The sequence below is a fragment of the Megalops cyprinoides genome, chromosome 25 (genome assembly GCF_013368585.1).
Source record: "Megalops cyprinoides isolate fMegCyp1 chromosome 25, fMegCyp1.pri, whole genome shotgun sequence".
Taxonomy (NCBI): domain Eukaryota; kingdom Metazoa; phylum Chordata; class Actinopteri; order Elopiformes; family Megalopidae; genus Megalops; species Megalops cyprinoides.
Genome location: NC_050607.1, coordinates 7057399 through 7070846, shown reverse-complemented (window position 1 = coordinate 7070846; position 13448 = coordinate 7057399). Strand labels below are relative to the sequence as shown.

The following is a 13448-nucleotide window of genomic DNA, read 5'->3' as shown; positions in this document are numbered from 1 at the left end:
TAATAAGCGGGTATTGGTTTTACCACCTCCTCATAACCTGCCCCGTGGCCATCCCCCACAAGCCCCTGCTCGCCTCCACAGTTTATCCAAGTAAATCATTTCTCTGACACGGCTGGATTACAGGAGGTTGAGAGTAAGAGTGTACGGTTGGTAAATGTTGGGATATTTCTCAGTCAGATAAGACTCCCGGATGCGCTCGGCGCTGCATGATTATATTCAGATTGATTTGGGTTCATGCCCTTTAAAAATAGCACAGAGTAAGGCAAAGCTCACCTTCTCCTTCTCCTGTGAGTGCTGTCATCCCCCTGCCCGTTGGAGACCAGCGCAACACTCTGTTCTGTGTGTCCATCTGAGGACTCGCAGTGCAGAGCACTGGTCAACAGGCATCCTCAAATTTTCCACTTACAGTCATTACATTATTGGCATTTTGCAGACAGTCTTATCCAGAGCGACTTAAATAAATAAAAAACTGTAACTGATGTATTTATTTTGTCGGTTAAGTACCAGCAGCAGTGCCCCAGCGGGGAATCGAACCAGCAACTTTTCGGTTACGAGTCCTGCTCCTTAACAGCTATGCTACATGCTACACTGTGCTATGCAGTCAAACCATGCCCACGCTAGAGTTAACATTCCTGCGAACATGACCCATTAAAGCAGTTTCACGACAGAGGGATTAGAATGCGAAACAAAAGTGAACTCTCACAGGAGGGGGATTTGGGCTCAGTTCTGACTCCTCTGCCCTCAGGGAGAGGGTTTATCACCCCTCTGCTCTCCAGGTCTGATCCTGAAGAATTGACTGCCGTTTCTATGGTGATTGCTTTTGGCACAGACACCCCCAGAGTGTGGTGGCAGGCTGTATCAGTGGTGAGTTTGGGAATATCACAGTGAGCTCTAACTGCAGGGATCGACTGTATCAGTGGTGAGATTGGGAATATCACAGAGAGCTCTAACACAGGGGGCAGGCTGTATCAGTGGTAGGACTGGGAATATCACAGAGGGATCTAATAGCAGGGACAAACTGGCTAGGAACTCAAAAAACTACAACACTTCAAAGGGATCAATTTCAGCATTGCTCCCAGGGCTGCGGAAAGCAAAAACGCGCGCACACACGCGCACACACACACACACACACACACACACACACACACACGTATACTCACCCCAGATAAGGTCTTAATGTTGTGCAGTGCATTCTGGGCCTCTAGAGCTGCTTTTCTGGTATAAAATGTTACAAAACAGCACCCTGTGGAGAGAGAGGGAGAGACAGAGGATGGTGAGGACACTCAAAAGATCAGAAGAAGACAGAATCACGCACGAGGCAGTATGAGACGGCAGCGCTCTGAGCCCTGTGAGACACACAGGCAGAAGGATGATGAGGAAGGCCCATTCACCCGCTACATATCACACGCCTGCGTCTCCCATGGAGACACTGCTCATATCAGAGCTCCCAGATCACCACACATCACCCAGGACGAATTCAGACATCTGACACCACTCTCCCGATGGAGTCATGGTACAGGTCCACCTGTGAAACTCTGAATACATCTTTGTGCCAACTCTCTCATATTCACCTCAATGCTGTCTCTCTCATATTCACCTCAACGCTCTCTCTCATATTCATGTCAGGGATGATGCCTTCAGGGTAGCTTCGGCTGGTAAGATGACAAAATACTGGCCCAACTTACATGGGAATTGAAAAAACACCGTGTAGGTCTGCTTGGTAGGAATAGTGATTGCTCAGGTTATGCAAAGCAATGTAATCCAAATGGTTCAGTGTCATTTATTGTTTAGTGAAACTAATCACCTGTCCCTGGCAAAGAAACAAACAAACAAAAACACACACACACATACACACACCCCATTCCCTTGTATAATCCATCAGCTGTTACAGCGGACTGCGTATTCTGCTAAAAAACGGCGATGTCGTCTCATCCAGCTAACAAAGTTATTCTCTTGTAATCCAGTCAAATAAGATCAAGATCTGTGCATGTAAAGGGGTGTAGATGTGTGATTACAGAGATTAACGGTGATTCCACCATACCAGATCACACAGACATAACTCTACACCTGCACACTCCACAGCTCCACTCCCAGGTGTGAAAGCAGGACTGGCAGAAAACCGCGCACATCCTCCAGGGCTTAGACCAGCGAAACGAAGACACGCAGAACATGCCTCTCTCTCTCATCAGAGCACACAGAGCTCAGCTCTGCCGGACTGTCTCCATTTCACTTCGACTCACTCCCTCCACCCGCTCCCTGAGCTGAATCACTAAACGCTCCCCCGTTCCCCTCCCTAGCTACAGCACAGCAATCCCACAATGCACCAGGGAGCGGCGTTCCACATTCCTTCGACAGCCAACGCTTGCGCATCTGATCAAACCGAACCGCCAAGACAAGGAGACGACAAGAATGCGAACAACCGCAAGCGCCCACACAGGGCGAGAGAGACAAATGCCAGACTAATTGTTTCTTTTCCCCCCACAGCGCGCTGACCGAAATAAAGGTGAACAACAAGAGAACATGCGTCCTCTCTTTGGTAAAAAAAACCCAGCGGTCAGCCTGCAAGTTGACCCCAGACTGACGCGACGCTTTCGACCGACGGAGGACAGGGGGGAGTGACTGAACTGGACTGACCCCGCCGGACGATTGTGTAACTACGCCAGATCATCTAGCAGAATACATTTCCATCTCAATCACTCCGGCTGGAGAATCTGCTCTGGCAGATAAAAAAGGCTGCTTAAACCAAGGAACAGAAACGGAACTGTTCTCCTGCCATTTGTGCTGAACAGTTCCACACATTTTTCACCGCTTTTTCCTCCGAGCGCCCACCAAAGTTTGCAACCAGTCAGAATAACATTAAAATGCCTTTTTATATGTAAGGCTAATTAGCTGAATCAGTGCAGAGTAAAGAAAAAGCATAAACAAATGGAAGACAACCCACATTATACTTTTTTTTTTTTTTTTACTTTAAGGAAGTCATTTTAATGATACGGCATAAAAGCAGTGCCACAATTTTTGCTTATTTCTGGTTTTCATTTGCATAAAAGTGGGGATGCTGTCTGAAGATCTCACACACACACACACACACACGCGCACACACACACATACGCAGATGGCGCAGGGCCAAATGAGACCCTCATTCATTTCCATCCCTGAGAGGAAGCGGTGGACAAACAGAGGCGCTCTCTGACTGAACGCTTTCAGAGTGTAACACTGTGTACCTTCTCAAAGAGAGGAATCCATTTGAAAGCCGCTGAGAACGATTTAGCGTTATCTGTGTACACTCAGCGAGCTGCCCTGTGTTTGCATTCGCCTGCGCCGATTCCTCAGAGCAAAGGAGAAATACAGAGAGGGGGGGGGGGGGGGGGGGGGGGGGGGGGAGAGAGAAGGGAGGACCGGGAGTGTCATATCACCCCAATCAGACCTGTCCTCAGTAACGGGGTGCCCTTAGTTAGTAATGGGGTGCTCTCAGCCCTGCTTCAGACAGCTTTTACTTTACTTTTACAGCTTTTACTTTTACTATAATGCTGTGCTCCTCCCACCTCCCCTCTGTTGCCTCCCCTCTTCATCGCTCTCTCGCTCACTCTATTACCCTCCTTTCCTTTTTCATCTCTCTCTCTCTCTCTCTCTCTCTCTCCTCCTGTGGGACGGTGAATGTTTTCACACTCAGTGTGCTTATTCTGCACTGCGTGACAGACCTGCTCATTAGAGAGACCCACAGAAATATCCCCCAAACGCTCCCAGCCAAAGCTGACTATAGCCAGCTATAAACACACACACACACACACACACACACACACACACACACTGCACAAGCACATATCAGACACATTAAATCATTAAATAAACCAACAGGGCTACACTTAGCTCTAGTGTGCTGTGTGAAAAAGAGCCATTTGGAGACGTCTCAGACGTTTCAGAACAAAGGCGAGGGCAGGTCTTTACAGAGATATCAGAGAGGGAGAGAACCTGCTCAGAATGTGCACGCACACACACACACACACACACACACACACACACACACACACACACACACACCCAGCACTCAGCCCTGGTGTCTGTGGCTGCATCTCTCTCTCTCTCTCTCTCTCTCTCTCTCTCTCACTCAAATTCAAATTCATATTAAACTCAAGCTTTACTGACACTGACCACACTTACCAAAGCAATTTTCACATAAATGTGTGAACAAAATCACAATAAACCGAAAAATAATCACACACACACACACACACACACATATTTATTTCTCTTTCTCTCTCTCTCTCCAGGTGCATCACTCCATCACTCACCTTTTCCCTTCAGTCACTGTTCCCTTCCTGTTCATTCTGTTCACTCACTGATCATTTCCTTCTCCTGTTCCATCTTCCAGGCCCAACACAGCACCCTGACAGTAAAGCCCAGTGTGCTTCACATGCAGAAATAAATCCCTGCATCATTTTCATGAGGCACGGACAGTGATGCTTGGAAGTGCTATTTGTACTGTTTGGTAAACAGTGATCAGACAGTGGGGTCAAACGATTAATTTTGTTGCAGCCTCAATTATGGCAAAAATGATTGCAGATGCAGCCAAGCAAAGGTCAGTCTCATTAAGATGTGTGACAGGAATAGCATGCTGCCTCTGAAGGCCATTCCACCCTGAAAGGCAACCAATTTCATACAGACACGGCAGAATAAAGCACTGAAAGATGTTTCCACAAGTTTGGACCTGTTTAACACAGAGCTGGTGGAGTTCTGTAGAGGTTACCGCAGTGAGGCAGAGCCAAGGAGCCTTGGGATCAAACTGCTCACACTGTGTCTTACAGTAACATCCTATCCCACAATGCATCTTACTGAGACTGACAGCCATTTTCCACTGTAGAGATGGAACCAGGTTGGCTCATTATACCCCTTTCCCACTGTAGAGATGAACTAGGAATGAAAGTAAGCCTGGTCACCTGTGCTTTATTCAACATTAAAAAAAAACAAAGCTGGATATTTTGAAAGGCACACCAGGGTTTATCAGGTTATACTTTCTTTATATTACAAGGAAACAGAATAAGTCACAATTTTCACAACTGCTTGACTACAGCACCTCACACATCAGCATTTTTCGAAAAGGCAATTTCAGGGAGTACACACAGGTTTTGATGCATCCTTTTCAAAGCAGAAAAAGAAATGCTTGGAGCAACATTCGGGTGTCCGACGGACCATTAATCAGAATCCTTCAGCAAAGCCAGTGACTCGCCTCAAGGCCCTGGCCCTCATTAAAGGAGAGAGACATCTAAACATTAGTGACACCGAGAGGAACGCGGTAAGGCAGTCCATTTAGCACAACAGAGTCGGAACCAGCACAAACCCACAGATGGAAGGAAGTCGAACACTTTCCACACCTTGTAAAATAGGCGTGACCAAAACCGTGTGAAATGAGCCGCTTCTAGCCTGTGGACAGTGGCCCTGTCGTGCGATAAAAAACTAAACACAGAAAGGGCAGCAGTGTAACACGGCGGTAAGGAGGAGGGCTCATAACCAAACAGCTGCTCATTCGATTCCCCACTGGAACAGGATTTGAATACTGTTATGCTCATACTCACTGGTCTGGGAGTGCTGCTAGCTTGGTCTGACGCTGTTGCTCATTTAACTTGAACGGATACACTTCTGTTCTATTGTGCCGGAAGTCACTGTAAAATGTCTACTAAATGACTGTCTACCAATGAATGAATGTAATGTAATGCTCAATGACAATAACGTAATATAATGTCATGAAGGGAAGGACCGCCGTGAGGGCGCACAGCGGGAGAGTAAAATGAGAGTAAAATGGCGGTACATGCCTTTACCTTTACTCTGCGGTGGGTTCTGGCTGCGGTCGCGGAGGATGTTGATCTGGTAGACGGCGCCGTACGGCTCGAACAGCTCCTTCAGCTCCTTCTCCGACCAGGACCGCGGGATCTGGCCCACGAACATCTTGATGGCGTCCGGGTCGGGCTGGTCCACATGCTCCAGCGCCCCGTTCATCTTGGTGGCAGTGCCGTTACTGTGGGAGGACAGAGGGGGCGGCACTGTGTTACAAAACCCTCTCCCAGAGCAACTTCCAGCACAGAACATTTGGGTGAAATTTTCTTTTACACGTTACATGCAACCCAAGTCATTCAGCCTGTGTGCAATTACAGGGACCTGTAATTGCACACCTGCTGTTTCAGTCTTCAGTGTACCGGGGGTGCTACCATGACTTTACAGTGCATTACATACACACCAATAGAAATCACACACGGCCACGCCCATTTTCTACAGATTCATTTGCACTCAGACCGATGCATACACACAGACCCCCTGTGTTCTTGGCTTTCCCTCTCTCTCTGCTCACTCAGTGTTGGCCAATGGGATCTGTGCAAGGAGGTCACATGTCAAAAGAGAGGAACAGGGAGCACAACTTCATCCAGCAGCCCTGAACACACAGCTCACGTACTCACATTTCCACGCGACCCCTGAAAGCACATGCACAAAGACACACACACCTGTGTGCGCACACACACAAACACGAACACCTCCAACCCACTGTGTTCATGATGACTGATTGAAAACAAGTCTTTATTAACTATGTACAGGGCACATGTATTAACACATGTACAAGAGCACACATGCATGCACACGTGCACACGTACACACACACACACACACACACACACACACACACACACACACACACATACACATACACATACACACACACATGTACACACACACACACACACGCCTTGATCCCTGCCTTGCCACACAGCAAAAGGGACTTGTTTACAGCTCTATCGTTCCCAACAAAGAGCACATTAGCTACTGCGCACGAACAGCAATGTGGATACGCCCGCATTATTACAGAGCGTGTCCTTCAGACAGGAGCAAATCAAGCCAATATTACTCTTTATACCAAGACTCTCACTGCTGTCTGCCTCATTCCGTTTGAAAAAGGCCCACAGAAATGTAATCTAAGCGTCTCCCTGGAGAGGAGGAGGACAAGCACAGAGGCCCTGGCCACTCCGAGCGCGCTGCCGCCCCGCGTGGCTCCGCTTCTTTTGGGACAGAGTACACAGGCACTGACCTCTGCACGCGGGCTATCCATCTCCTGCAGAAGGAGCCGATGCGCTCGGCGGAGGCGTCCACATTCATCTTAAAGGACTTTAAGGACATCTCCGATGAGAGAGAGGGCGACAGGCCCCGCAGCACCCTCCGGCCTGCCTGTGTGAAACCCAGCGGAGCCCAGAGCAGTTACTCAGCAGCGATACCGAAACTAATAACGGCGGAGAAAAGCGCCTTGGCGGCCGGCTCCTGTCAGCGGCAGGAGAGCCGCACCGTCACCGCTTCGCGCCGGGAGTCGTGTCGAGGAACGGGCAGGTTTTCACAACGGACGGGCGGTGCTGTGCCAAGCGCTCTCTCCGGGGGGGATGGCGGTGCTACGGCCGCTGGCTGGCGGCTCTCTGTGGAGAAGCGGGGGGGTGAGACAGACGGACATTGTTCTGCGGCCGCCCTTCCCCTGGCAGCACAATGGGCCGAGTGTGAGGGGAGCGCCCAGGGCTGGGAGGGTCTCATACCCAGAGGGCCCCGAGAGCTCCACATTACCCACCCGCCTGCCCGGACACTCAGCTTTATCCTGCACGGCTAAGGAAGCCTTACAGTCTTTATATCAAAAACATAACACCTCGAATCCAGCTCTCTAACCACTGCCCTACTGCACACTGCAGCCTGTGTGTGTGTGTGTGTGTATGTTGTTGGGGGGGAGGGGGGTTAAGCAGTTGCTGGGGGGTTTGTGACGAAGAAATGAAGGAGTGGTTTAGTCCAGAACAACTGTGCACAGCCGGTCACATGGGTGCCGTTGCCATGGCTTTTGGTTATGGGATGTGACAGCCCTGGCCCAGGGAAGGCAGATCGGGACGTACATGGTGCAGCCATTAGAACCTGAGAGGAAAGTGTCTGAATCCCTGCAGACAGTATTTCATCTGGCACCAGAACTGTTTTACAACATCTGTAGGAAAGGATAGCGGAGGTACTTTTGTCAATGAAACACCATTTTAACACATTATCCCGTCAAAACAATTTATTAAACTTCAGGAATGCGGAATGAGCTATTCCATTTGTGGTTAGATATCAACAGTTATTTCAAATCCACTGTGCGGTGTCTTCGCTGTCAGTTCTGAGCATGGGCAGCCCCCAGATTTGTGTTTTTAAGTTCCCAGCTACACTCGCTTTGTATCTCTGCTGTTAAATCCATGGATGGTGTAACCGTGATTGACCTGATTACAAATGCACAGACAGTGTGGCGTAGTGGTAAGGAGGAGGGGTTGTAACCGAAAGGTTGCTGGTTTGATTCCCTTATGGGGCACTGATGCTGTACCCTTAGGCAAGGTACTGAACCCAGAATTGCGTCAGCAAATGTCCAGCTGTATAAATGGATAAAACTGTAAGTTGCTCTGGGTAAGACTGTCTGCTAAATAACAATAATGTATTGTACTGAATGCAATAAAAGTGCTTACCAGTGAGGGAAACTGATCACTGGCACCATTGCAGGGATGAGGAAGTTGAGCAACGGCAGAGATATCCAACTCGCAACCAGTGGCTAACACCCTGCCAAGGGCCGGACCAATGACACGGCGGAGAGGGTCTCCAGGTAGCTGTGAGGATGGCTGTCTCTGTTACACAGTCTGGGATACAGCTGAGTGCTCCCTGAGTGTTTTCACAGGCACGCCACGCAAACACAGACCTGTCAAACCCTGAGCCAATCAGGAACATTCCATCGCTAGCCCTTTTCCCAGAGAGGCGGATTTGCCAGTTAATTCTGCAGCGAATGCATTCTGGCATGGGAGTACCGTAGTGCACAGCCTTCACAGGAAGGGGGCAGCACTACATTTGTGAGAACTCCCAGGGGAGGGGGAAAAATTATTCACCACAACCCCCACCAAAACGCACCCACCACTATGAGGCCAGGTAGCCATTATGCACCAGAAGGCTCTCCACACATCAACTGAGGCACCAGGAAAAGTTTCTTCAGCAACAGCAACATTTTATTTCAGTTCAACTTGCCACTGGTTATGTTGAACAAATCAGTCTATCTAAACAAAAGCTCATCAGACTTCGGCGTACAAGAAATTAGTGTTTGTTGTTCATTCAGTGTACGTTCCCAAGATTTGTATATTTGAAATATTTATGATAACAATTAAAGAACGAGCGCACAGGCTGATAGAGCTCGTTATCTCTCTTGTCCTGCACACGGTCTGACGAAGAGGAAGCCAGCGTTAACTTTAGTGATCTGCTTATTTTAACGGTAACCATGGAAACCAGCGATTCTGGAACATTTTAAGACTACGCGTCACACAGCTAATGAAGTCGCACCGACAAGCCTCCCCCCCCCCCCCCCCTTCCAACGCTAACGAGCACAATACTGGCACACACTAACGAGGGCGATGCCGCAAACTAAAGAGGAATTCTTTCACTGCAGGCCCAGAGAGTGAGGGAAAACACATCCAGGTCAGGAGTCTCTCAGCCTGTCAGCCTCTCAGCAAAAATAAAAGCTGTTTAAAATAAGCCCACAGAGAGAGAGAGCAGTGAACACAGGCATTCTTATTCAAGTCCTTATTCTGGAAAGCAGGTTTGCACCCCCTACCCGAAACCATTACTCTTTCAACAATTCCACACTGAGGAGGCCCACAGACCTGTGCAGCCCTCAAAATAACCTTACCATTTCCAGAAGAGGACCACAAACCCAGATGACTGTGGAAGACAGAACATCTTCACCTGGATCCGGACCCACATTCTGCAGTGCATTCTCACTAAAAAAGAAGCCTGGCTTCAGATTCTGAAGGTAACATCAGGGTGTTAATTGCTACCTCCCAGTTTATGAGCAAAAACACTACTGGTGCTCAATTCAAACATAATCAGAGTAGCGTGTGATGCAGTTTCCTTATATTAAACTAGTCTCACCAGTGTCACTACTGCTGACAGATAAGGGATAGCACTCGAATGGGTAACCGAAAGGGCGGCAGTGTAGCATAGTGGTAATGAGCAGGACTCGTAACCGAAGGGTTGCCAGATCAAATTTCCTGCTGGGGTACTGATGCTGTACCTTTGGGCAAGGAACTTAAAAGGGAATTGCCTCAGTAAATATCCAGCTATATAAATGGATAACATTTAAAAATTGTAATCCATGTAAGTTGCTCTGGATAAGAGTGCCTGCTAAATGCCCGTAATGTAATGTAATGTAATGTAATGTAATGTAACCACACGTTCACTCCTGCCACTTAGAGTTATGGGCGCTCCCTTTACATTGTTGGAGCAGAAGCAGACAGAGACAGGGGAAGAGCTGGTGATAGCCGCACTCTGATGAGCAGCCATCAGACACACAGATGCTCTGTAGGCTCTATAGGCGTCCCTCATTGTCCTGCTGGCAGACTGATTCACTCTGTTTCATACAGGCTTGGTAGTTTCCCACACCAGGGAATGCAGCTACTCAACACAAAACTGCAAGCACTCACACTGAACACTACATCCAATGGGGAGCAAGTTACAGACAGAACTGTCACATCTGTGGAATTACACTGAGTATTACCGATCGCCTCAGAGAAATGAGGCATTTGGTGCATTACGCTCAAAATTGGGGCGGCTTTTCCAGCTTCAAGCAGATAAACACAACGGCCATCAAAAATCCACCAAAACCCCACAAACAGATGGGATCTCCCACTGTGTAATGAAGACGAGTCTGAAGTATCTCTTTTTAGAACAGAAAAGACTCTCAGGGATCTCGCTAGCTTTGAATGGGGCCCGCGTGTTCAGTGGGTATACTGCAGGTCCATTACAGGAATGCGGACACAGTGTGGGGCCTATCCATTCTACGACATTACCCAGATAATCGTTTAACCTCACAGAGCCACGTCACACCAGCTCACAATCTAACAGAAGTGGCAGCGTGGAGATTATCACTGACAGTGTGGAGGTCATGACACAGCCTCACAATCTAAGAGAAGTGGCAACATGGAGATTATCACTGAAAGCGTGGAGATTATCACTAACAGTGTGGAGATTATCACTAACAGTGTGAAGGTTATGACACTAACAGTCTAACAGAAGTGGCAGTGTGGAGATTATTACTAACCGAGGTTAGCACTCCAACATACTCATGGTCTAACAGGAGTGGCATCTTGCAGAAGTGAACTGGTGATTGGGCTAGCTTTTGAAATATAACAGGTCACTACATACGCTATTGATTACCTGAAACTGCCCATGAAAACAAGAATAAGAATTCCATTGACACGATATTTTTGGAAAAGAAAAAAAATTCTAGCCAGTCATGTGGTAATTTCTCAATTTCTCAAATTCTCTTATTCCTGTGGTATGTTCTCAGGGCCTCAGAACATTTTGACATTTTCTGATCTTGTAAAAGTCTGAATTCCTATATTTTGTGTAATGCCTAGCGTATATGGAGGGCCTTTGTTTGAAATGCTCTGTGATGCGTTTAAGACAGATTCCACAGGACCATAGCGTCTCCGTGCCGTCAGGGCCGTGAGACTCTGTAAGCCTGTGCCATCAAAAGCAAATGTAAACACAGGTTAATGCGGCGCTCGACAATGACGGATGGAGTTTATTAGCCGCTCTTTTAAAGGACGCTTTAAAGGTTCAATGTGATGACAGAGTGCGGTGAGCGTGATCCCCCAGCTGTGTGGAGTCATGGAGCCGTCCCAGACGGAAAGGAGGGACTTGCGCTCAATTTCCCCCTCCTAATTCCCCTCTTTCCCCCCGTTCCCTGTCGCACCACCTCCTTCTGTACCCCCCCCACCCCCCCGCGCCTCTCTCGCTGTTCTTCCCCCACTTCTCCCTGCCCTGTTGTCTTTTCAGCGGAATGTGCGGAGGGCCATTAGGTTTCAATTGTTCGTTCCACATCTTAACGGTCCCACTCCATCAGCCTGACTACCTTCTGCTTTCTGAGTTCTGTTCTCTCAGGAGGCCCTTTGCAGTCAGGAAACTCCATAAAATACTGAAACACTTTTTATTGTTTCAGCTCACGCCGGCTACGCACAGCTGTGTGGTGAGGGCCCCACCCTTCAGGAGACCCTGCCAGTCAGAGGGCATCTCTGAACATCTCTGAGCCGATCTGCCCAATAGCAGCTTAGGGAAGTGGGCAGACTGCTGGTCTCACATTACATTGCATTATTGTCATTTAGCAGACGCTCTTATCCAGAGCAACTTACATAGGTTACATACGGTACATGCTATCATTTTTACAGCTGGGTATTTACCGAGGCAATTGTAGGTTACGTACCTTGCCCAAGAGTACTGCAGCAGTGCCTCAGCAGGGAATCGAACTGGCAACCTTTTGGTTACAAGCCCTAAACCTTACCACTATGCTACACTGCTGCCCCGTCGTGCTACACTGCTGGTCTCATTGAGCAGGGTGGTGGGAAAGGGCATGTTGTACTCGCGGGAGAGAGAATGAGACAGACTCCCAGGACGGGGAGAAGCAAGCAGCTGTGTTTGCGATCACAGAGAAGTCGGTTATCGTCTGTGATGACTGAGCCGGGGCAGCTGTGACCAGACCATTACTGGCTCAAAGCCCAGGAGCACTTCCAGCTAACAACTGTAAACCATCAACCAACTATATTTCACTATGTCTGGCAGTTAATGAACAACCTTGGATAGCACATGCTTCTATCACACAGTAGAGCCCTGTAAGTAGATTTTAACAGATCAGAGTCCTGAGTCTTTTTCTGCAGCTCTTGTACCAGAACAGCACTTCCGTTTGTTCACATGACCAAATGGTTTAGCATTAAGCTTCTGCACCCACGTGTGTTCAATCCTCAGTTTTTCAGAGTTAACAATTCAAACGGAAGCACAGCAGGCATCTATAGAAAGCATTTTCACTGCCTTAGAATTACCACTGCACACTGTACAGTTTCTGCTAATTCAAACAAACGCTTGAAAAGAGGCCCCTTTATCTACAGCTGAATTGTAGTTAATAAAGACCCGTTCCCAAAGAGCTGTAATGAGTCATCATTAACACGGCAGGTCAGAGATGTGCGTGTGCATGCGCGCGAGGGTGTGTGTGTGTGTGTGTGTGTGTGTGTGTGTGCGTGTGTAAGGCCATTCATTGCTTTGATGCGAACATTATTTCCATGCCTCATCTCATCAATCATAATCACATTACATTTGCGCTGGCTCTAAAAGAGTTATGATGCAAAAACACTCCACAGTGAGTGAGCCAAGCAGTGCAGCTCTGTCGCTAAAGCCATCAATCACACAGAGCGAGGGGGAGGGGCCTGTTACCGGAGTCCTGTGAGGACAACCTGTGCTGGCGGTGTGTGTGGGGGTGTAAAACTACAGGAAAGGAAACCACTGTAGCGCAGCAGGCGACGCTGTTCAGTCAGACTACTGTGATTTAATGGTATTAAAGGACTACCGGTAAACACTATTGAAGGATCTGTCCATGTATTACTGTC

General features: G+C 48.3%; 1 protein-coding gene across 22 annotated transcripts in view; it reads right to left on the bottom strand.

The window, feature by feature from the left end:
- The window catches only part of LOC118771629 (CUGBP Elav-like family member 2), a 122783-nt gene that overhangs the window by 32467 nt on the left and 76868 nt on the right, over positions 1-13448 (bottom strand). For 11 of the 22 annotated variants that reach the window (XM_036519621.1, XM_036519616.1, XM_036519615.1 and 8 more), the window contains 2 exons: positions 5808-6010; positions 1161-1243 (listed from right to left, as the gene is read on the bottom strand). In XM_036519621.1, the coding sequence (XP_036375514.1) occupies positions 1161-1243; positions 5808-6010 (286 nt within the window). The remainder of the gene's footprint in view (positions 1-1160; positions 1244-5807; positions 6011-13448) is intronic. The other 11 variants (XM_036519637.1, XM_036519638.1, XM_036519618.1 and 8 more) reach the window with 1 other exon arrangement.